This window comes from Aulonocara stuartgranti, assembly GCF_965226115.1.
Source record: "Aulonocara stuartgranti genome assembly, chromosome: 4".
Taxonomy (NCBI): Eukaryota; Metazoa; Chordata; class Actinopteri; order Cichliformes; family Cichlidae; genus Aulonocara; species Aulonocara stuartgranti.
Window position 1 is genome coordinate 34,666,231 of NC_138942.1, and position 26,019 is coordinate 34,692,249.

At 43.6% G+C, this 26,019-nt stretch overlaps 1 protein-coding gene across 1 annotated transcript in view; it reads right to left on the reverse strand.

Annotated features, from left to right (window-relative positions):
- Positions 1 to 1,315: 1,315 nt before the first annotated feature.
- The window catches only part of caskin1 (CASK interacting protein 1), a 118,236-nt gene continuing 93,532 nt past the window's right edge, over positions 1,316 to 26,019 (reverse strand). Inside the window, 13 exon segments of the mRNA XM_082530019.1 lie at positions 1,316 to 6,095; positions 6,098 to 6,358; positions 10,474 to 10,612; positions 10,614 to 10,978; positions 11,271 to 11,859; positions 12,188 to 12,493; positions 12,600 to 13,792; positions 14,408 to 14,551; positions 16,256 to 16,394; positions 16,577 to 16,678; positions 18,253 to 18,363; positions 20,779 to 20,888; positions 21,430 to 21,511. Of these exon segments, the coding sequence (XP_082386145.1) occupies positions 5,992 to 6,095; positions 6,098 to 6,358; positions 10,474 to 10,612; positions 10,614 to 10,978; positions 11,271 to 11,859; positions 12,188 to 12,493; positions 12,600 to 13,792; positions 14,408 to 14,551; positions 16,256 to 16,394; positions 16,577 to 16,678; positions 18,253 to 18,363; positions 20,779 to 20,888; positions 21,430 to 21,511 (3,645 nt within the window). The 3' untranslated portion in view covers positions 1,316 to 5,991.

The following is a 26,019-nucleotide window of genomic DNA, read 5'->3' on the forward strand; positions in this document are numbered from 1 at the left end:
GAATAAAAGATCTAGAATAGCCAATTTTAACTATGAACTGTAAAACTCACCGTGCTCTGCCTGTACAAGCCTTAAATTCCTGGTTTTTCATGTGTTGGAAGAGGGCCGGACAGTGTATGCTTGCAGATGGATGACAAATTATATATGGAATATAAAAAAACATGCAATAAAACGCTAAAAACACAACAAAAATAAAAAATAATTTTCAAATACACAAGCAAAAGACCAAACAAGAAAAAATGTCATTTTTCTGTATAGCTCCATAGCACTCGCTATGGAGTCGCTGCTTACAGGAACTATCAGGATTTTTTTTTTAGATTGCACAAACTGTTCAAGAGTTACTATCGTTTCAAGAAATGTTGAGAAAACCTGTCGGGTTAGGGCATGTGCAGGTGTCCTGCTGATCCTTGATCCATCACAGCTGATTTAAATGGCTAAATTACCTCCTCAACAGGTCTCCAGAGGCCTGGTAATGAACTAATCATTTGATTCAGGTGTGTTGACCCAGGGTTCGTCTAAAACCTGCAGGACACCGGCCTCGAGGCCTGGGTTAGGGGATAAAGGGTGAGCTGGGATGGCACTCATACCTGTGTCTATAAAAGACTTATAAAAATTACAGTCCAACCTGCAATCGCTCTCAGGCAGACTAAGGTTATAATCGCTGTGTAATTTATAAACGTAGACGGACTTCACACATGTTGCAATCAGTCTGTGCTGGTGTGCACAACTCGTGTCGTCACTTTGCAGGAGGAGGCCTGAGTCAGCTGGTTGCCAACAGGTTGTATTCTGGTTATACTCCTCTACAGGGTTGCTGAGCATCTATTCGTTTTTGTAGTTAAATTGCTGTCATGCAACAACTACATCACAATTTGTGGAGGAATTTCTGGATTTCTATTTTAGATCTATGAGGCTCAAAACAGACTCTCAATGCAAATAGTAAATGTGAATTTTTGCATATGCAGACAGCAACAGATTTAGATTTTTATCAATGAATCACAGACTGACTCCAACTTGTTGCTGTCTTGAGTCTCCTGGTCTTTGAAGCAACCATTTCAAAGGTATTAACATTTCAAATTTCACTGTCCAGTATTACGGTACTGTTATCTTTCAGAACGAGCGTGGATGTTCACCAGCCTTTACACGAGGTTGGATTACGGTTAGAATGGCTGAATGGCTCATTACAATCAATCTTTTTTAATATTTTTGAAACATTTGCTAATTTTATAAGGTCTCATGCGAATCATAAACAGCTACATTGTGCTCTGCAGAGACTCCTGTCACCAAGAAATAAAAATGCAAACAAAAGGAGGCTGTGAAGTTTGTACAGAACATTTATTTATTCAGAGCAGATGGCCATAAGATGCAGTCACTGCAAGCACACCACTGTCCAGTCACTACAACACACACGCACTCCCACACACACAGATTTCACACAGTCAATAGCAGAGCAACACATGACACACTCTCTCAAGCATTCGCATACAGTCGCTGCAGAGCAGAGGAGACACCACTCGGGTGTCTGTTCAGATAAGCACAGGCGGAAAATCAAATAAAAACAGTTTGGCTTCATCTTTTGTTAAGAAGAACAAGGGATGAAAAGTACGTTTTCTCCACAGCTTATTTGACCATCTGTGTGTGGGTTTTTTCACCTTAGTAGCCTCACCCCAACGCCCAAGTACCAAAACACACTTCAGAATAATTCCTACGATATGAAGGATGACCAAAATGAGACCTAAGGAAGGATTGAAAAAGGCAAACCTTTATCTCTGATATGATGAAGGATAAAAAAGCGAAAGTGTCTCAGCTGTAAGCTGCACACAGTACAGCCAACCCTCAAAGGTCAGACCACCAGGCATCTGTCGGATGTCACCACAATGACATCTAGTTTGTAATAACAGAGGACAGTTTGGTACAAGGTAAAAATAACTCAAGGGGAAAAAAATTAAATTTCATAGAAATATGCACCTACACATCTGGTGACAGCTGGCTCAATCACTTTCAGTAACAATTTACTTAACTAAGCTAAGGAAGATGTAAAAGAAATTGAGCCATTACTGTTTATGACAGGACTATTTGTTGTTGTCCATGTTTTGAGGGATATAGTGGGTTGGGGTAGCTTTTCACTCAAAGCTAGATCAGAAGATTGATACCACTCTCATGGCGTAGCTTAGCAGAACTACCTTCAGCTAACGGTTAGCATAATTAAGCAAACATCTTTTACACAGCGTACATTTGATGCAAAATATCACAAACTCTTAACAGGAATGAAATCTAACAGTCTTGCACAAGTTTAAAATTTCAATTATGTAATTAGAAAAAACGTAGACAACAAAAACGTTAACGATCATCGACCTGGAGATAGTTACACTCAGCATGAAACTACCTCCGGCTGGTTGTTAGCCGTGGTTAGCAAATTTCTTACACTAAAGTTTTAGCTGGAATGAAAACCAAAGAGTCTCGGGCAAAGTTGAACTTGAACTTATATCTCATTGTTCAGTTTATATGATTATCTTAATGAGTTCAAATTGAGCGGACAACATGTGAGACTGTGGTTTTCTGTTTAGCTTAGCTTAGCACTATGAATGTAAACTGTAAAAAAAGAACTACTCCTGCTATGTCAGAAGATAATTGTAGATATCACACATCGATTTTTGTACAAATGAAACAAATCAAATATTCCCTAGGAAGCTAGCTAGCTTTTCCAGAGAGTTTTCAGTCCTTTAATTTTAAGCAAACCTTAACTAACCAGCTGGTATCTGTGGCTTCACTCTGAAAGTGGCATTGATCCTCTCAGCTAACTGGGTAGAACCACGTTTATTTTCTAAAACTTTCTTAAACATTGTGATAATGTAAAACTTAACATGCTAACACAACAGATCCACAACATATTTCTTCACAAAAGCAGGAGAAGAAGCTAAAATGTAGGTATTTTTTTAAAACTGATTTTCTGTCATCCAAGCCAACTGCACACTGATTTCTGTGCCTGGTGTGGTGCCAGGGGCTTTTACAAAAGGGGTTGGGGGGGACCCATATCCTTGAAGTGATTGGTCTGTCTTTAGAATGATGCAGTGGTAGCGGAGCTTCCATGAGGGTGCTTCCTAGAGTGAAATGCCTCTCCTGGTTTTCAGAGAACCGGGGTTATGCTAGTAACTGAACGTTTCATTCAGTCGGCTGAGTTTATGGATTAAAAATCACAACTCTGTGGTGCTGGGGAGGGCAGCACGATTTTCATACCAAGATATCAAGTAAGATGGCAAACTGGAAAAAGAGAGTGATGCCCTTATATTATACATATCCATCTACTGTATTGAAGTCAGACCAAAATCACAAAGCAAGGCACATGTTTCAAAGAAAAACAAAGACATTTAAAACTATACAAAAGATAACAAAACGGAACAAGAATTGCTTATACTATACACATCGCCACACCAGGACACATGTACACATGTAGGCGCAGAAAAAAACAATACAAAATAATAGTAATAATATTAATAATAATAATAAAAGAACACTTCCTGGAAACATCCCAACATGTTATCCTACAATGGTTCATCAGCTCAGACCACTTAAGCATGAAGAAGCAAACTGATTCAACACTCAGATTAGATCTGTTTACTTTAAAAATAGTCTTCAGAATGAAACACACTCATAAATACACTTCTTCTTATATATTTTTTTCAAATATCCATATATATATAATCTCTATGTGATCGTAATTTAAATACCACGACTATTCTCTGAGTTCTTATTCATTTATATAAACAGTGTGGCTGCCAGCGTGCTGTGAAACCTTGGTTTTCTTAATGGGCAGAGGTGCAGTTAGAATCTCAGTATTGCGCCAACTTCTGGTTTGAGGAGCTGCACTCGAAACAAACCACCAGGCTTCACACATCTCTGCCGCCACTTCCTCCAATTGAATACTTTTTATATTTTCATCCCATGTACACGGTGTGATCGCACCGTGTAGTAACCATGGTAATGCCGATTACAATGGTGGTGATGTAGATTGTCATGGCAACATAGGGTGGGTGTTTGGGAGTGTGTGGGACAAGAGCAATAGAAAGGTTGTCAGTGGAAGGGAGCGTGTTATCTTAGTAAAGGAGTAGTACCATAAGACCTTCTTAACAGGTTAAATGCAGGTATTTTGTCATGAATATTAGGAATTCAGTGGAAAATCATTGACTAAAAGCAGTCTGCAGACTCAGCTAGACTGTATCTTTTTTATTGGCCAACACAGTGAATCAAAGTAGTTTTTATATAGGTTTTATCAAAAGAAAAAGAGGCTTTAATAGCAGATAGTTGAATCAAATATCTAGATCGAATGAAAACACCTTTGTGTAATTGACTTTACAGGTACATTTAAATGTAGTTCCATTTACACTTTTGCTTTTCCCGCCGTGGCGTGTCTGCTATGTAAAAGGGCTGCGGACACGAGGATGTTGTCGAGTCACAACGAAGTTCAGTACAGCTGTAAATCTGATGGCTTCAGACTGAGTGAGAAGGCGTGAAGTAGAATTCACACATTAAGATCAGAGAGGAGAGAAACAGCTGGAAGAAGCTTGGCCCGGGGAGTAAAACACTCGTCATAATCAATAATCACAATTCACAGCACGAAGCACGGCGGTGGCAGCATCGTGCTGTGGGGGCATTTATAAATGACATATTGAGATCTGTTTTCAAATACTTGTTTTTAGTTAATAAGTGTTGGAAAAAACCTCTATAGACTCTACTCTGACTCTGCATTGGACAGATTGAATGCACAGCGACTCCAAATAGGCCCCAAAATGGTATCAGGTGCTCTGTAGCAACCACTGCACAAAGCTGAAAATGAAACACACTGGGAAACCTGAAGTTATTTGCAACATCTCTTTAGTCAGAACAAGTTTTTCATTGAGCTGAGTTGAGTTTGTGGCAAAGCTTTGTCTCTCTAGACGTTCAGCTTCACTGTGGTGCTTGTGCTGCACTGTGCAAAGTACTTAGAAGCAGCTAAGACCAGTTTAAGCTTTGCTCACTTGCCTGACTCTACTGCCTTTACCTTACCTCACGAAATGCATGTAACCCCTTTAACTCTCTGAGGTATAAGCCATCAGAGGTGGAAGCCCTAACCCGCCTCTAATCATGTATTCCATGTTCACCAATGGTGGCTTCGACCTCCTATGGCTAAATCCTTTCCAAAATGAATTTGACCGACTTTGTCCCAAACACAACCTGCTGTACACTTTTGTTTTCTCCCTCCCCTTCTCTCTTTATTTTATTTATTAATTGTGCACGCTCCCTTGTGTACGTGTGTGTGTGTGTGTGGGTGTCTGTAATCAATCTGACTGCATTGTGCTTCTCGTGTGTGTGTGTGTGTGTGTGTGTGTGTGTGTGTGTGTGTGTGTGTGTGTGTGTACAGGGTGATGACGAAGATGTGGCAGAGATGCAGCCAGGACAGGAAACACAATCTGATCCTGAAACACTCACATGCATACATCTACCACCCTGTTCCTATTGCTCTCCTTCTCTCTCTCGCGTGCACACAGACACACACACACACACACCTCAGGAGCTGAATAGTCTCGTTTTGGTCACGGATAAAGAACAAAAACAAAAAAAAATCCATCAAGTCATTTACATCATCACAACACCAGAGGTCACCATTCCACACAGAACCAAGACATCAAACCAAAGAGCTAAAGATTGATATTTATCAGTATATTATATATTACTGTGCTAATGCAGGACTTTTTCAGTAGATATAAACTCTCCATGCTTATAATGTACACATACCATACTATGATTCATTACACAGTTGGTTTTTCATTCTGTATTGGTTTTGTTTCTTTGCTCGCTTTGAGCAGAAGAGTTCTTTAAAGACTCACATTTTGATTGCAGTCTCCTCCTTTTTGTTGCATTTCTTCATCTCTCGTCATTTGTGTGTTTTTTCTATTTTCTCTCCTCCATCACTTGTTTTTGGTCCTTTCCCCAACCAACATTTCTCTTTTAGTCTCTCTATCTATTCCTCTTTCTTGCTCTCTCCTTCTCTTGCCAAGTCTGTCCGGGCCTGCGGTGCTGCTCCGTTATCATCAGGAGACGAGAGGAAGAGGAGGGGATGGCGCAGCAACAGACCGACGGATGGATGACAGGGAGGGGTGGAGGGGAATGATGAGAGAGAGAAGGATGAGGAGAAGGTGCGAGATAGAGAGGCGTGTTGCCCGTTGTGCCAACTGAGTCACTTCTGATGCAGCGTTGCTAAGGAGACGCACCGGCTGGTTTCTGTAGTTACTCCAACATGGCGTCAAGCTGGTCGGCGAGGTCATCAAACATGCTGCCGATGTCGTCAAGGATGCTAACTGTGGTCTTCTGCTCGGCCACAGAGCTAGAGGCGCGCGCACACACACACACACACGCACACACGCACACACACACACACACACACACAGACAGAACCACAAGTTTATTAACAATAAAAAGCAAAGACTAAAAACAATAATGTAAAGTTAGCTGCCCCTCCCTGAGCCTCAGTCTTCCTGTTAAACGTGTGTTTTTCCTTCCCATTGTCGCCAAGTGTTGACTCATAGGGTGTTGTCTGATTGTTGGGTTTTCTCTGTATTACTTTAGGGTCTTTAAATTACAATAGGCGCCTGTTGTTGTGATTCGGTACTGTATAAATCAAACTGAACTGAATTGAAAGATGTGGGGCAGTCGTTTTTCAGCGTTGTGTATTTTAATGCAAATCGAGGATAACAATACTGCATATATGCAGCTTTGAGTAATAAGAGCTTCAAATTAACCTTTAAAATTATTTTTGAAGTGAGCAGGTCTTGAGTTCAGACAAAAACAGACTTCTCAGCATCACTTATATCATGATTTATAATGACCCTAACCTGTGCCAGCAGAATGTGCCCTTTTTGTCTTGGTGGTCAAGAAACAAAAAAAAGAAACATTCTAACACATCAAAAACAAAAAATAAAAACCAAACTTTTTGTTTTTGTTGGGCATCAGAAATGTCAACTTGGACGACATACGGTGAAAAAAAATTAAAGTGTTGAGAAGAAAACTGTAAATATTCAATTTTAGTTCAATTCAATTTTATTTATATAGCACCAAATTACAACAACCTCAACCTCAAGGCACCTTACATTGTAAGGTAGACCCTACATTAATACAACAGAGAAAACCCAACAGCCCTGTGAGCAAGCACTTTGGCGACAGTGGGAAGGAAAAACTCCCTTTTAACAGGAAGAAACCTCCAGCAGAACCAGGCTCAGGGAGGGGCGGGGCCATCTGCTGCGATAAAGACAGGATAAAGACATGCTGTGGAAGAGAGACAGAGGTTAATAACAGATATGATTCAATGCAGAGAGGTCTGTTAACACATAGTGAGTGAGAAAGGTGACTGGAAAGGAAAAACTCAATGCATCATGGGAATCCCCCGGCAGCCTACGTCTATTGCAGCATAACTAAGGGAGGATTCAGGGTCACCTGGTCCAGCCCTAACTATATGCTTTAGCAAAAAGGAAAGTTTGAAGCCTAATCTTGAAAGTAGAGATCGTGTCTGTCTCCTGAATCCAAACTGGAAGCTGGTTCCACAGAAGAGGGGCCTGAAAACTGAAGGCTCTGCCTCCCATTCTACTTTTAAATACTCTGGGAACAACAAGTAAGTGAGCAGCAGGATTTTCAATTCAATTAAACTGAATTTAACAGAGAGCCAATGAGGTGAAGCCAATATAGGAGAAATATGATCTCTCTTCCCTGTCAGGACTCTTGCTGCAGCATTTTGGATTAAGGACATATCCTGGTCAAAAATGACTCCAAGATTCCTCACAGTGTTACTGGAGGCCAAGGTAATGCCACCCAGTACAATAATGTCAGTTTTATCTGGATTTAGAAGCATAAAATTGGAGGACATACAGGTCTTTATGTCTTTAAGACATTCCTGCAGTTTAACTCATTGGTGTGTGTTATCTGGCTTCATGGACACACAGAGCTGGGTGTCATCTGCATAGCAGTGAAAATGTATGCTATGTCTTCTGATGAGGAAGACGGGAAGCAGGAAGGGAAGCATGTATAATGTAAGCAGAACTGGTCCAAGCACTGAACCCTGTGGAACTCCATAATTAACCTCAGTGTGTGAAGATATGAGATGATTTAATAGTAAATAAATATAAATATGCTTCCTGGTCCCATCTCTGGATAGTCACGTTTTGGGGGGTTTAATAAATTTGGCCAGATTTCTACAAATCAAATGAGAGCTGATTCATCCATTCAGGGCGGATGGATGCCAGCTCTACTAACAAGACCAGGTTTCCCTCAGAAGTTTCCTAATTATCCCACACCGTTTTGTTCCCTGACTGCCAAGACTTGCCTGGAGTTACAGTTAGGGCTAGGGTCACTATCGATGATGACCCAGACCTCAGAGGGTTAACAGAGCATGAAGTCTTTTCTCCAACTGTGATACATTAAAAACAAATGGAAATGGAAAAAGAGAGAGCATTGTATTTCAGTATACTGCTAGTGATCCTGTGATCACAGGCGTAGGTACAGTGGGGCAAAAAAGTATTTAGTCAGCCACCGATTGTGCAAGTTCCCCCACCTAAAATGATGACAGAGGTCAGTAATTTGCACCAGAGGTACACTTCAACTGTGAGAGACAGAATGTGAAAGAAAAATCCATGAATCCACATGGTAGGATTTGTAAAGAATTTATTGGTAAATCAGGGTGGAAAATAAGTATTTGGTCAATAACAAAAATACAACTCAATACTTTGTAACATAACCTTTGTTGGCAATAACAGAGGTCAAACGTTTACTATAGGTCTTTACCAGGTTTGCACACACAGTAGCTGGTATTTTGGCCCATTCCTCCATGCAGATCTTCTCGAGAGCAGTGATGTTTTGGGGCTGTCGCCGAGCAACACGGACTTTCAACTCCCGCCACAGATTTTCTATGGGGTTGAGGTCTGGAGACTGGCTAGGCCACTCCAGGACTTTCAAATGCTTCTTACGGAGCCACTCCTTTGTTGCCCGGGCGGTGTGTTTTGGATCATTGTCATGTTGGAAGACCCAGCCTGGTTTCATCTTCAAAGTTCTCACTGATGGAAGGAGGTTTTGGCTCAAAATCTCACGATACATGGCCCCATTCATTCTGTCCTTAACACGGATCAGTCGTCCTGTCCCCTTGGCAGAAAAACAGCCCCATAGCATGATGTTTCCACCCCCATGCTTCACAGTAGGTATGGTGTTCTTGGGATGCAACTCAGTATTCTTCTTCCTCCAAACACGACGAGTTGAGTTTATACCAAAAAGTTCTACTTTGGTTTCATCTGACCACATGACATTCTCCCAATCCTCTGCTGTATCATCCATGTGCTCTCTGGCAAACTTCAGACGGGCCTGGACATGCACTGGCTTCAGCAGCGGAACACGTCTGGCACTGCGGGATTTGATTCCCTGCCGTTGTAGTGTGTTACTGATGGTGACCTTTGTTACTTTGGTCCCAGCTCTCTGCAGGTCATTCACCAGGTCCCCCCGTGTGGTTCTGGGATCTTTGCTCACCGTTCTCATGATCATTTTGACCCCACGGGATGAGATCTTGCGTGGAACCCCAGATCGAGGGAGATTATCAGTGGTCTTGTATGTCTTCCATTTTCTGATGATTGCTCCCACAGTTGATTTTTTCACACCAAGCTGCTTGCCTATTGTAGATTCACTCTTCCCAGTCTGGTGCAGGTCTACAATACTTTTCCTGGTGTCCTTCCAAAGCTCTTTGGTCTTGGCCATGGCGGAGTTTGGAGTCTGACTGTTTGAGGCTGTGGACAGGTGTCTTTTATACAGATGATGAGTTCAAGCAGGTGCCATTCATACAGGTAAAGAGTGGGGGACAGAAAAGCTTCTTACAGAAGACGTTACAGGTCTGTGAGAGCCAGAGATTTTCCTTGTTTGAGGTGACCAAATACTTATTTTCCACCCTAATTTACGAATAAATTCTTTACAAATCCTACCATGTGAATTCATGGATTTTTTTTTCACATTCTCTCTCTCACAGTTGAAGTGTACCTCTGGTCCAAATTACTGACCTCTGTCATCATTTTAAGTGGGGGAACTTGCACAATCGGTGGCTGACTAAATACTTTTTTGCCCCACTGTACATTTCCACTGAATGGTACCGGATTATATTATTATTAATGTGCAAGAAGATTTCATCTATAGTTGTACTTCAGCTGTTATGCAACAAATCAAGTATGTTTTGAATGTGATTGTCTGCAAAGGCCTTAAGTGTTTGAATTCTCCGCACAAATCCTCACAACCTATGTTGAGTGGGTGCTAGTTTTCAGTCCCTTAGACTGTGGTCTGCTGATCTCACTTGATGAGATTAATCCGTAGTAGACACCTACTGAAGGACAACGTTCCAGATGCTTCTGTGTGGCTAACTGTTGTTAACAGCATGACTGTCAGTGTGTGTGTGTGTGTGTGTGTGAGTGTGGTCCTTACTCTTCCTGTCGTAGTATTTTATCCTCCACGGCTTGCAGAGCAGCAGCCAGCGAAGCGCTTGTTTCCTCCAACTTCTGGTGCACCAATGAATCCACTCCGAACTCTGTTGTCGTGGCGGCTGGCGCCGTGACCCCGCCCCCTGACATCCCGCTGTCCACTGACACCCCCCCGATGGAGGATCGTGGGGGTTTGACAGGCGGAGGGGTTGGGCTGGGAGTGGCAGGAGTCTGAGGTGTCTGTGGTGTGGTGGGTGTCTGTGGCGTGTGGGGACTCTGGGAGGAAGGGCTCGTCGGTTTGGCGTTCGGCGGGCTGGGAGTGTTAGATGGGGGGAAGGAGGGCGGTGAACTGGTCTGTCGGGCCACTGCAGAGTGCTGCTTGGGCGGGGCAGAGGCTGGGGTGGACAGTGCGGGGCCAGTTACAGAGTGGATGAGCTTGGCTGGTTTGGGCGCTGTGGGTGGTGGCGCTGGTTTGGGTGAAACTGGTGGAGGGATCTTCTTTCCTTCCACTACACAGAGAGCAAAGAGAAAGACTGGATCACTGAGCAGCTGAAATACGCTGTTTTCCTTTATAAACACTATCTAAGACTGGCTGATACGGGCCTATAACGCTGTTTGAAACCCCTCCAGTACCGATAAGCTTTGACTGACCGGGTAGCATGAAATACTCTTTACTCATGAAAATACACTTTGTAAAATTATTTTTCAGCTTGCCTTTTCATCACTGTTTTTTTGCTTCAACTTCCTGAAGGGCATTTGGAATTAATATGTACACAAAACACCCAAATCCACTGTGTTTACCTGGACTTCCAGGTGTCCCCGGACCTGGTAGGGGTACTCGTTTGTTGGATACAGGCTGCGGTGGGGTCTGAGGTCCTCCCTGTCTCTTTATCTGTGCCACTACAGGCTTTGGGGAGACTGGAGGCTTTGGTTTCCTCACAGGACCACCTTCATTTGCCACTGGAGCTCCTTGGTCCAAGCTGTCCCTGCGAGGAACAGCAGTCACTTGTGGTTGAGTTTGAGGTTGAGGTTGAGGTTGCGGTTGCTCGATCACTCCAGCATCAGACACTGGGCGGCGTTTCACTGTGGCTGTGCCGTTCTGGTAGGGAACTGGCTGCGTGGTGTTTGGCTGCCCGGTGTTCGCAGGCTCCCCGTTGGCTGTGGCCAGCTCTGCGTAGCCCTCGGGCTCTTTGTCACGGCTCTTGGGTCGTCGCTTGACGGTGGATGACTCTTGAAGGGTGAAGTCAGAGCCGTTGGTGTGGGGCTTGGAACTGCGGGGTCGTCGTTTTAAGGTCGCCGTGGCTTCAGCATTGGAGATGTCCTCCTGGGCGTAGCTGCTGTCTCCCTGGTGACCCTCGCCGTCACCCTGCAGACATACACAAAATACACACTAACGGAAAATTCATACATTCATGATAAGGGGTCATTTTTGCACAGTCAAAAAACACTGACAAAGATAAATGGATAAGACAAATAAAGCTTACAGAACACAGAAGCTTGACTATGGATTTGCAATACATTAGCTTTAGCACATTACATTACATAGATAATGCAAAAGATAGATAGATAGATAGATAGATAGATAGATAGATAGATAGATAGATAGATAGATAGATAGATAGATAGATAGATAGATAGATAGATAGATAGATAGATAGATAGATAGATAGATAGATAGATAGATAGACAGACAGACAAACATATATATTGATAGCTACCTGTCCTTCTCCTTCTCCTCGACCTTGGCGGCGGATGGTCAGACTTCCCTCCTCTGCAAAAGGCAGATTCTCTGAAGAGCTGCCACTACCTCCTGAGCTGGGGTGGGGTGAGGATGGAGGTTGGGGTGAGGAGGAATTAACAGGAGGAGGGGAGGATTCAGGCTGGGTGGAGGGAGAGGGGAAAGTCAAAGGAGTTGGCTGGTCGCGCCTTGCAGCAGCCACAAGCTCACTGACGGGGCCGCTGATGGTTCGTCGTCGGTTTACCACCTCACCATCCAGACCAATGGCATCGCGTGTTTTCCCCACCTGTTGAACGCACAACAACCATATTTCACTTAGTTACAGCATACATATGAATAAATAAACATATATGTAGTGTTATGTTAGAGAAATGAAGTTCTGTATACATTACCTGCAAAAAGTTCTTCTGCAATGCCATGCCTTTGGCTCCTCCCCCTATAGAAGACATCTCTAACATGGCGGCAATGCTCCTCACACTGCCAACGCTGCTCGTCTCCACGGCAGCTGTCTCCACGGACACCCCCAGGTCGCTGGCCCGCCGTTGTTGGTAGTAAGGCACATCCAGCATCCCCCCAGTAGTGGTGAGCGTATTCGGCTGCGTGTTGGCATCTGTCAGGTTGGAGTTGGAGGTGGAGATGGCTGAGCTGGAGCGTTTGGGCGGTGGTGGGGGTGGGCCTTTTTTCTTCTGACGGAGAGCAAACGACTGGCTCTGGTTTCGGTTGGCGCCCTTTTCCTGATTGCGTACGGAGTGACTACGGCTGACTCGGTGAGTTACTGTGGCGTATTTCCCTCCTTCCCCTCTCACAGCGGCTGAGCTCTGGCTTACAACGTCAGCTTCTGCTTCTCCTCCACCCCCTCCTCTTCCTCTCTCATCGCACTCGCTATCTGAGACAGCGTATCGGTTGAGCGTGTGAGCGCGTTTATTCTGGACAGACGAGTTCTTTGGTCCTTCTTCCTCTGCTAACTCTGCCTCTGGTGGGAGACAGAGGACTGGGACTTGCTGACTCTCCCTGACCTCCATCGCCTGCATCTGTGGGTGGTGCTGAGGGTGAGGGTGAGCCTGGTGCTGCGGCGGCATTTGAGGTTGCTGCTGCTGGGGCTGAAGCTGGCACGGGGCTCCGCGATGGGTTGGAGACTGAGGAGGATGTGAGCGCGGTGACTGAGGTCTTTCCCCCTGGATGAACTGTGGGGACGGCTTGGGCTTGGCCTGTGGGGAAGACGTGCTCTGCACAGATGATGTGGACGAGGAGGAAGAGGTCCTGGTCTTGGTAGGAGTGTGTGGGGGTGTGTAGGGAGGTGCAGGCTGCGAGTGAGAATGAGAGTGACGATGTTTGCCTTGTGAGGATACACTGCCTCGGTGAGAGGACGCGCTTCCCTGGCTGCTCTGCTGCCTCATAGTCCGGGCCTCCTTCTTAGGTGGCCCACCTCCACCTCCTCCTCCGCCTGTAAGCACCTCATCGTGGTCTTTGCTGAGGCTGCGTGTTCGCTGAGCTTTGACCTCCTGAACTGGCTGGGTCATTGCATTCTGTAGCTCAGTGCTCAGCTCGCTGTCCTGGAAGGTGCTCATTTTGGGAGACATGACCTCTGAAGAGAGACAAAGAGAAACTCAGATGAAGATAAATGAAATCTTATCTTTTTATCTCACAAAAGGTTTATTAAGTAAATGAAACTCAGATGAAATGCTTTACCACTGTTACACAGCAGTTGCTTTCAATCTAGTAGCTTCATTATGGGCTCAGTCAACCTAACCCCCAAACTGCAAACAGCATGAGCTCTACTCAGATTTGGTCAAGTGTCAAAAATAAAGATGCTTACTAGACTTTCATTCAGGAAGATGCACTAAATACAGTCTTTAGACAGTTGTATGAATCCACCTAGACAAGTGAAGGGAAGCTTCTGATATTTCCACAGCCATCTGTAAAGTAAGTTAGGTGTCACAGATGTCAACAGATGTGCAAGATAGCCAAACCAACCAGTCTGAAAGCTGTGGTCTGATGGGGGACTTGAGATGGGCTCAAGGACTATCCACTGAGAACAAAGAAGAGTGGACCACCAGTCTATCTGACCAGCAGACGACCAAAGCAACTCTAACATGATTTATTTTTTTACTGGTTTCACAATCAAATGAAACATACAGATAATTCCAATTAAAGATGGAGTTAAAACTGTACAGGCTGAGATTTTCCTGAATGATCTCACCATCTGGGGGAGGACTATCCATCGACATGACTTCCTGCTGCTGCGTGATTGGTGGGGGCTTCTTTCGGAGGGAGCCCCGCCCATCTGAACTGCGCTGCATTTCAGCCAGCCGCTTCACTGCCAGCATTAGCTTTTTCTGGTGGCCTACAGCATTAACAAAGTGGAATTACAGTTTGGCATAACACAGGTAATACAAGTCAAATTCACTGAAAATTTGTTTTGTCGTCAGTGCACTTTCCCTTAACTCCTGAACAGAAAACTAAACCGGACTAACTGAGAAAACTGTAAGGCTACAGAAGCTAGCTTATCTAAAAACGCTACAGCTAACATGGCAACACTAACCAGTTTAGCTAGTAAATGTTTTATAGATGGGGAGGCGTGGACAGAGAACTTGTAACTCAGAACTCCCACTCTTTAGATGCTGGGTGTGATATTTTAAGTTTACTATATTTTATGTAGTCCAAAAAGGTCAGTCTCGTTATAGTTTTTTGGGTTAGGGGGGTTCATAGGGGTCAAGATATTGAATAAAGCTCAGGTTTTGAGTGTAGTAAATGACCTTTCTTTGAATTTTAGGGATGCCACAGAACTGTAGAGCTACTTTAGCTTTTATTTCAGTCATGAAATGATTAGCAACAGAAAATTTCTAGCAGCAGAAATCTTCAACCGGCTTCTTTTTTACAGATATCCTGTCGTAAACCCTTCATGCACCATTCAGCACCCAGAGGCAGAGTGCTAGTATTTTGGGGGAATAGTTAGCTTCCCTGTAAGAAAATCTAAAAGACGTCTTCATAATTCATCATTAACATATACTTCATGGCTTGGGTTTGTGCTCTGACATGCACTGTCAACTGTACGACCTTATATAGACAGGTGTGAGACAAATCATGTCCAATCAACTGAATTTATTACAGATGGAGTCCAATCAAGTTCATCGTCTGACAGATGATCAGTGGAAGAAGGACACACCTGATCTCAATTTTGAGTGTCAACTTTTTTCACTCATTATGGTGTATATGTAGAATTTTGAGATGAAAAATTAACTTAATTCATTTTGGAGTCTGTAACACGTCATTATGTGGAACAAGTGAAGCCCTGAGAATACTTTCCAAACTCTCTGCATATGCTTATATACGTATTCTGGTTTTAAGTCTGCATTTTAATCACTTCACTCGTTTATTTTTGAGATTACTGGTTACTTTCATCTCTATTAAGTGCACCTAACATACATAAAGCTATGCTCAAATGTGAATGTTGGCCACATTATACACCACATGCAGAGTCTTGTGATTAGTAGGGGATATTGTAGCTTAACTTTCATGTTTCTGTCATGGTCTGTGGAATGCGTGATGCTCGGGTAGCCACGCCCCCGGGCTGGGCCATCACTAGCACACCTGCTCTCCATCCCGGTGATTACACGGAGATCCACTTAATCCGGCGCTGACGGATGCTCCACGCCAGTCCGTAGTCATCCCCACAGTGATTTCTACTCGGCGTCTGCTACCTGCCTGTCCTCCGGCTCAACTGGATCTCGCGGCGCTCACCTGGCCCACTCGCCATTCCACGGACTTCCTGCCCCCACGGACTGCCACACTTCCCTCCCGAGCTCCCACGGTTCTGTTCTATCCCCCCCGCCGTCCCGATCCCGGCTTCCTCGTGTCATTGTTTCCCCGGATTTTTAGTTTCTGTTTTGCTCTCTACTTTCCCCGGGTCGCCTTTCGTTGTTTTAATAAAGTGTCTTTTTGTTAGCTCGGAGTCTGCGCCTGGATCCTTTCGTGCCCGCGCACCACGGCGCATGACAGTTTCACAGTGGAAAAACAAAACAAGCACTGCATTGTTTGTTTGTCGTACCCAGTTTGGTGATGCCTATTTCCTGCAGGTCTTCCCAAGTGATGTCCGTGATGAAGTCGATGTTCTCGTAACCGTTCTGCACTAACATCTGGTGGTACTGGCTTAGACCAACAGAAGATAGCCATTCTCCTAGGCTAGCCTGTAAGAATGCCAGAAATAAGAGCGCTGAGCAGGCAGTAGCTTGTAGCTTCCCATGGTAGCTCAGAATATTAGCCCACAGGACACTTCGTGTCATGATCAACCAATCAAAGTTTTGGCATAGCAATGACATACAAGCATCTATTTGACTGGTTTAAAAAGTCTGTGTGTGCGTGTACTCACAGGTTTATGCTCAGGCAGCCACTCTGTAACACTTAGCTTGTTAATCTCTGATGTTATCTTCTTTCTGTGACCTGGTTTAGTTATTCCAATAGCGGTCAGATCCTACACACACACAAACATGTAAGTAAGAAGCTGTAAGTATATGTTCAGGCATTTTTATTCCACAAAGTACAAGAAAATCTCCCCAAGTGCCCATCACTCTCTGTCGTTCTCTCTCTGTCTTCCACACACACACACTCAGAAGAAAATTTGCAACACAAGAGATGGCGTGATATCTGATGAAGGCTTCTGTCGGCTAAAGGGAGAAGAGCGCGGATGTGTCAAACCCATAAGAAAAGCATGGCAAACAAAAGCAAATGTCTGCAGTGAAAGGAGGCGGCCAAAATTAAAAAAAACAGGCTGAATCTGGTACGCAGACATGACCGCACTTTGATATAAAGAAGACAGAAATATCACAGAGCGCTGCACGGCACAAGTGCTACATTTGACTTCAGTGCAACTCACTGGAAGTTGTTAGGACACCCGAGAACACACTTTTATACAACAGCCGCCACGTACACTTGGCTGCATAAATCATTTTGTGGGACGAACCAGGAGACGAGGCCTCCGCTCAGTGACACATCTCTGATGAGAAAAGCCCTTTAAGCCATCGCTAATCTGAGTCCCTTCAGCGTGCACAAAGTGTGCATATATACACAAGTAATTTATGAATGCTATAAATTATTTGTTTTTAAGTGTGGCAGGGCCAGGATTGTTCCTCAAAGCTAGCAGCAGCAGGAGCAGTGTTGGAGGTGAGGTGAAGGGTCACAAAGTCGAACACAAGTTCACTGAGTTGGTTTTTGAATGTGTTAAATTTCTCTGCGTTCAACCGGCAGCTTAAAATGGAAACAACAAACACGTAAAAATACTATAGGTATCATCACAGGAGGATTTTTGTCTTTTATGGACTTTGTTTTAAGATCTTGATGCTAACATTTAAACCAGAGCTTATTTTTAATTCATATTTAGGCAGAATTCTGAAGACAATATTTAAACACAAAAACATTACATAATAATTTCCCCATACTGCAACTCTTTATTTGACATTCTCTTCTGAGTAAAAAGGAACTACTTTTAAAGGTCCACACATTAAGTACGACACACAACTTGCATTAAGTGACCACTAGGGTGTACCAAGAGCCACAGTACGCAGTAACATACAGTCGTCTTGTACTGGTTATTTTCTGTTTAACATTTTGCAAAAATAGGGATACGAACAGCAAGATGACTCGTGTCTCATTATCTTCATGGCCATTTTATGACCTTTCTTCAGACTTGAGCCGATGGCAAAGGTTTTAATACTGTGGGGCTGGTGAGAGCCCAGAGACTCAACAGTACGCGAAGGGGTTCACACATTTAAACCTTTTCTGGAGTCAGAGGGGGAAGGCAATACATGATCGAGGGGGGAGGAAAGTGAACGTAGGCAGGTGAGGCACGAGGCAGGAAAAGGCAGGTGGTTGGTTGAGTGGTTTAATTGTGCTCACTTGCGATTTTGTTTTGTAAAATAAATTATTTACATGCATATTGAAAACATCAAGGACAACACAAATCAAAGTCGTGCAGACTTGTTCTCATTGTGGTCCTTGGAGGTGCCTGCGACCTCTCTGGGAGTCAGGGTCAGGGTTTAGTTGCCTTACCTCCGGGGTCATTCGGCTAATGGTGGGCAAGTCATACCCAGCGCCCAGGAAGTTTGGAGCGTAGACCTGCAGCTGAAAGTCGCTCAGCCATTGGACAACGGCCTCTGAGCTCTACGGGAGAGAAGACAGGGGGCATGCGGTCACTGGCTCCATGTGTTTCTTCGACAGCCATTTTTTTTTCTCAGCAGGGCCAAGTAGGGCAAAAGAGGGGCTACATTTTAATGACCATGTCTTGTCATCTTTAGGGTGGTCCTAAGCTAATTCTTACACATTAATGGATGATTCAGCGGTATTATAAGCTGGCTGGCTACTGAAATAGCCCTGGACAGCCTCCCTTGGTCCTGCAGTGAAAACCAGGCTAAGGTTAGGAAGGGAAAACGTCCAGTCGACAGAATCTCAGCTACTACAGAAGGTCAGATTAGCAACAACAGGCTAATCTGTATCTTACACTTTACAGCTGGAAAGCAGAGAAAACACATAGTGTCTACTGTTTGTTTTGCACAGTGCTGCAAAAAAGGCAACGCCAGAAAACGCTGCTCTTAATTAGAAGAATACACATTCGCTTTTGCACACTTCCCCTTTTCAGATACTTTCACACTTCTAACCCCGATTTTCTGACTGATTGCATGTTAACTCAAAACCTTAAAAATTCACATTATAAGTTCAGCTTTCTGTCCATGTTTTATCTGTGATTGGCGTCTGTTAGACCGGCAGATGTTAGCTAACCAGGATGCGACATGAAAAGTGGGAAGCCACTGAGGCGTGGAAATCCTGGGTCTGGGATGTAGCTTAGCATGCTAAACAACAGTCAGACTAGCAAATATTTCCCTCCTGTTTTACAGTCCAACAATACCACAGGGTCAAAGACAGGCCTCTTACTGTTAAACGTAACTTTAAGCTAATCTTTGACTTCTTACGATTGCTACTGGAGTAAGCAAGTGTTATTGTTTTTGAAATAACTAAAAAAAATTCTAAGTGATTTTGATACTTTATACAGATTTTAAGAAACCAATTAGTTACTGGCTTTAAAGAACTTCATTAAGTTTGATTAAATGTGTAGCAATAAAAGTTGGACAATGTGGGACAGGTTATCAATGCTGTTGTGTGGTGTGAATATTCCAGGTGATTTGATATTGATCATGTAGGACAACTACAGGATACAGTTTTCTGCCTCGATAAGTCCAACATTCAGAAATGAAAAGTTTGTTTATATGGTGTTATGATATGTGTGCCCTCTATCTGTCCTATTTCTCACGAGGCTCATGTGTTGGCTTTTATAAACTAGACCCAATCAAGACTGAACACCGTATCAATATATGGGGTGAGCGTCGAAGGAATAAAAATGCTGTGCAGTCCCAGGTAAATTTGTTGCTTGGTGACCTTCATTATGACCCAGACCTTTATTATGATGGAGTATGGTTAAAGTAGTGTCCTGCTGTGTGACAGCAGATGGAAAAGCAATCGGCCTAACTGGAAAACCACTGCTTGACTTCTTCCCACTCACACGCTGCTTTTCTTTAAACTCCCACATCCCTCCTGTCACTCTTGTTTTTCTCCATTCTTTCAGGCTCTTTCTCTCTTTCCCCGTGTCCCTCCTGCTTCCTCAAAGTCCCTCAAGAACCACCGGCGTTCTTCCCATCGTTCTTCCCATCGTTCTTCCCATCGTTCTTCCCATCGTTCTTCCCATCGTTCTTCCACGTTACCCGTCTAGGGAAGTATTGTGAAGCTGGGTGCAGAGGAATCGGGACTCTATCTAACAGATGGTCAGTAGAACATGGCTTACATGCTAGTGTGTGCACACATATACTGCAGGCAAGCGATGCACACTACCACCATGACCACCTGCTATTTAAATATGCTCACTGTTTTGTTTTTGGTTTTGTTTTGAACATGAAACGATTGTACAATGACACGTGAAGTCAAACACATGGGCAAACATGCACACATACACTGTACAGTAAATGACAATTTATTGCACATGGTGCAAGCTCAGATTTCACACTTTTAGTGCTAAGTCCACCCACGTTATGCACACTGCTGGGCCCCTGCCAGCACACACACACAACACACACCCGCCAATATCTAACTAGGATGTCCTTCCCTCAGGTGCACTATCAGATGTTTTTCCAGCAAAGTAAGAAAAATACAGCAATGGAAGAAGAGAAGCTGCAACTAAAAGGGGCGAATAACAATGGCCAGCAGGTAAAAGATAACAGAAATGCAGGATTTTCTCACACGCACACACGATTCCTCGTTCACGTTCATACAGGATCCACTCTCACACTCACCGTGTCGTGGCTGCATCCGAAAACTCGCAGCACGGACGAAGCCAGCTGCGAGAGAAACCGATGGGACATCCTGGTGTGTGTGTGTGTGTGTGTGTGTACAAGTGTGAGAGCGAGTGTTGTGGTTGTGGTGACTGAGAAGCTACGTTCTTATCATCCTGCAGTTAGATGCTGATGGTGGTGACTGCCTGTATGTGTTTGCATGAAAGGCGGAATCTGTAGGGATTTGGGACTGTCCTACCTTCCCCTCGCATGGACCCTCCCCCTTCCTGGTTGCCGTGGCATCATAAGGCGGCGCTTCGTGGAGTGGACAGCCTGATTGGCTCGACGTCCGAGAGGAGCTGGCAGAGCCTGTGAGGAGAAATATTGTTGGCCAGTCACAAATTGTCGTCCTATGCTTGCATACTTGGATCGATCAACAGGTGAGTTTATCGCTTGCTATCTGACCTCGAATCTCCTCCTTTAACTGCCTTGCGATCGGTCATCTTCATTGTTTTGATGCTCAACCAACAGAATTCCTGGTTCCCAACATACAGCAAACCTTTTTTTAACCAATCACACCCTTCTACACTCCCTCCTACATCCCCTGCCTTGGCCATCTGTCTACCAAACAAGCCAAGATCTTTTTGTGTGTGAAAGCAAATGATGACATTTTCTAAAAGACCTGTGGATTAAGACTCATTCCACTCTCTTGCTCCCTGGTTCTGCTCTTCTCCTCTTTATTAGAAAGCATTGGCTCTTCTTTCTCTCACCAGCTTCCTGCTGCTTGTGCTTCGGTTTGTGTTATCAAATATTACAGTATGCCTAAAATACTTGGCGGTGAGATTAGTAATAAGCAACAAGAGGAAACGGAGAAAGCCTTCTTTCTTTTCTGGTCACCTGCCTGGCCTACCTGGAGGCTGATCCACAGACTTGGATTGCTCCATCAGATGCTCCTTCGCTTTGGCAGACTGAGACAAGACGGTGGCTAAAAGCTGGAAAAAACAAGTCCACACAAACACAGCACATTTATGAGACCACACTTTCATACACAGGAGCACCAACTTCTAACGACTTTCTTTTTACTGCCCTGACGTGGCATTCATTTTTTTCCAACATGCTGAAAATACAGCATATTTTCATCTCGATGCATGCTCAATCATCCCAAAGGTTGATTCTGTTCATCTGGACGTTTTCAGAGGGAGAAATGTTTCGTCACTCATCCAAGTCTTCAGTCTCAGCTGACTGCAGGTTTGCCCAGTCTTAGGCTACGTCCACACTAATACGTTTTCCTTTGAAAACGCATCTTTTTCTCTCAGTTTTGGCCTCCCGTCCACACTGAGACGGCGTTTTCGTTCAAGGATAACGCAGCATTTTGAAAACGCTCTCCAAAGCGCATACGTTTGAAAACGCCGTTTTCGCGTCGCAGTGTGGACAGCGAACCCGGAGCCTTTTCGAAAACGATGACGCATTTTAGTCATGTGATGCAGTCATGTGACCAATTAAACTAAGATAGCGGAGGGCATTTTGCAGCTCTGAAGTTTGACAGCCCTATTAAAGATTAATAACAGTTTGTACATGATTCAGAGAGCTTTTCTTTAAATTCTTTCATTCTCACTCGCTTTTGCAACTTTGTAATTTGTGTTACTCACAGACTCGCAACTCCACCTCATTGTTAGTCCATTTAAAAAAAGCTTTTCCTCGACAGTTTGCCGCGACGTTTCAAAAAGCCGGAAAGTAAATAAGCAGCAGACAGAAATGAGGCAGGTTGAATCTTCTTGCGTTTCACGCATGCTCAGGACTGGAACGTAAGTGTTTTCAGTCGTTTCAATGTGGACGCACAACTCTGTGAAAACGTCTGAAAACGTTAGCGTGGACGCGGAGCGTTTTCAGATGAAAACGTGTAAATAGACTGCAGCGTCGACGAGGTAGCTCTTCTGTGTTGTGCCATCCGCTTCGCCAGAGGTTGTTTGGTTTCCCCGATGTATAAATCCTGACAATCCTCCTGCACTGAACAGCGTACACTATGTTACTCTGTTTGTGTCGGGGGACCCGATCCTTGGGTTGGACCAGTTTTTTGGCGCAGCGTGTTTTGGGGTTCAAAAGCCACAGAGACCTGGTGTTTAGAAAAAATGCGTCTCAACTGCTCCGATACTCCTGACACGTACGGGATCACTACGGGTTTTCGCTTGGGCAGCGGTTGTCCTTCCCTCCTGGATCAGCTGGAGCTTTCTTTAGGTGATTGGGGAAACCTGGAGTCAGCTGAGACTGAAGACTTGGATGAATGACAAAACATTTCGCCCTCTGAAAACGCTACGTCCACATGAACAGAAGTACAATAGGGCAAGAATAGCTTCATTGCCACACTTCATCTGCCTGTTTGGCTGTTTTCCCACAGACGTCTGTTGGACTGGATGTCTTTTTGTGACCATAGCTATCGCCATCTGGTGGCCTTTCGGTAGAAAGTTTAAGACACTTAATTGGCTTCAGTTTTCCAACATAGAAGCTGCAGCCAAGTTTTAATTTTGTCTACCAGCCATGACCCAGTTAGCCTTGGCCTGCTGATATTAGCTACTTAAGCTAAATATCATTTAGCTAACATTACCGTATCACTACGTTGAGCTAGGAGTTGCGTAGTAGTCCCTTCGATTAACTACTGCTAACTTTCTGATAACTTAACCCCCTTCTGTCGAACACCTTGCTCCTCTGTACACTTAGCAAACCACAGTGTACGATCTCAAACATGGCACTCTTCATTAGCAAGACTTTACTGTCAGAATTAGCATCATATAGAAAGTAAAGACTATAAATTAGAAAACTGTGCATATCTTGCCACAGCTTGCATGGATACATAGTTGGTCAAACCAGTTTTTTAATGTTCTAATGAAAGACATGTTCAGATCAAGCGAAAGGTAATAACATTTCACATTATCATATATTCTTTGTTCTAAACATACTAAAGTTGATGCATCGCAGTAAGAAATCCTTCATTTTTAAGCTCTTAAGATAACTATTAGGTGAAAAAAAATTTTGTCATGAACCACACAGCTGGAAACATGGTGGAAAATTCAGTCAGAGCTTCTTGTCTTTTTTTATTATAGATATAAAACCATGTGTTGGCTTCCCTGTGCCAACACGGAGGCCAAATTGAATTTATCTGAGGCATATTAAAACATAACAATGGCAGTAGTATGGAAAGGTTATATATAAAGGCAGGGAATAAACTCACTACTGTTACAATAGTCACCACAGGCTACACATTACACCAGAACAAATGAGGCTGTAGCAGCAAAACTAAAGTACATGTGAGTATATTTCAGGAATAATGAATTCTACTTTTCATTTGTTAAAGAAAAATGTGGTATCGCTTCTAATAAATGTTACTCCACAGGCCATCCATCCTGGATAAAACATGCGTTTAAAGGGTTTGGTTTCCTGAAATCATGATATCTGATGATAAGTGTCCATTTCATGCTCATATACTCATTCTAAATTATCTACTGTTGCCTTCAGGGGACAGTCACACCTTTGCTGAATATCATATCCTCAGTGAGAAAAAAGTCAGTTGCTTGGGTGCTGTTTCTGCCTTTTATAGATTCAGTACCTACCATCATCTCAGTTAGAATTGATCTCTGGAGAAAAGGCTGTCTTTTGGGAAAAAAACCCTGACATGATGTATGCCGACTGCCACCGCATTAATCACAGTAAAACATCCTCCTGAAACCTGCAGCACTGCAATAAAAATTGGACTTCCAACGAAAGAGAAACGAGATGCAGAGAGAACAGAGGCTTTCACCGAGTCTGAGCTACACAAATCTGCTGTGTGGTTCTATTACTGTAGTGCGTTCAAATAACTGACATCCATCTGCATAATCTTTTTATGAGAGAAAAATGTGGGATATAATGTCCATGTGGCATATCTCTGTGCCACTACTTCAATCTTTAACGTCGTGGTATACTTTACTTTTACAGATGTTTTTTTAATGTTACATCTTATCTATAACAAATAGGAAAATATTAAAAAGAATAATGCATAAAGGCATAGCATAAAAAAGTCAAAGCACAGTTATCCACTCATCTGTTTGCCTACAAACTATTTACATGTGACGTCCTGAACTGTAGCTTCAAACAACAGCCCTGTACCTTCATTTTAAAGACAAGAAGAAATAAAAATGACTTTGATGTTGTCCACTCATTGGTAAGACTTGGAATAAATAAACATTCATAAGGAACAAAGGTTATATCTTCTATTCAATTCAATTCTATTCTATTTATGTAGCGCCAAATCACAACAAACGTCACCTCACAGCGTTTTATAATGTACAGTAGATACAATATAATAGATCTTCTAAAAGCAGGATTAGTATCATCATGTAAGCCTTCATCAGTGATGATGTACATGGTGGTAGAGCCAATCCCTGAAGCGTTTGCTGCAGGTTTCCTAGTGTTTACTAGTATTTTATACTACAGTCACACTAGGATAAACTGTGGTTCGAGACCATGGCACAGAAAAATCACTGGAACCAGTGAACTTGAGATGTTGTTGTATTTGAAACAACATCCCTCTGAAGATGTGGAGCAGGTCTGCAACCACACAGTCAGTTACTGTGAAGTGACTCTGGTTCATCAAGATGGCGATAAAACAGCAATTAGGTGGAGTCAGTCTGCTTTCAGTGTAAAACTGGTGTCAAGTTTGGATGGTGCAGGGTGGTGGTATCTACAAAATGAGATGCTTTTATATAGCAATATAACCAGAAAACAACCAGCTGCAAACCAGGTTTAGACTCAGATTGATGAAAGGTGTTGGCAAAATGTTATTCCTTTACAAAGGTTTGCAAACCTTTGGAGTACCTGGAAGTGAAGCCCGTTCTTACTCCCGACGCGTAATATACCGACGATTTCTCACATCCCGAGGCGTTCCATTGGAAAGGTGACCACCCACGCTCCTATGCTACGCGCCGGATTGAGCATGAAATCGAATAGGATGACGCTCCTGCGGTAACACACGTTCCAGCCGTGTATTCCAGCCCTGACCCTAATCCCTAATCCTAACCATAACCTTACCTTAACCTTAGTTAGTGTTTTCCAAAGCGATTTAAGTAAAATAAACGTGCATGTGTAGATTGATTCCAAACAGTTCTCATGTTTCCTCATTTTTCCAAACTCGTAATATAGGAACGTGTTGGGTGGCGTAATATACGTGTAAGTGCAATCAGTTGGACTGCAGTTATTTGGAGACACATTTCCCAGGCGACCTGAACAATGAAAGTACTGGGCGGGACTTGAGAGATTTGCAGCCACCAACTAATTGCTGTAACTACAATGCAATCACGAAGCAAGCGCAGATTTTTCCCAGTTGCAGAGGCCGCAGTTTTAACTTTAGTGTGACTGAACCATTATTAGCCCGTTGCCTTAGCACTAAGGAAACCCACATAAATGAAAGTCTCGAAACTTGCTAGCATTACCTAATAACTTAGCACTCTACTAACTTTGAACTTAAAAC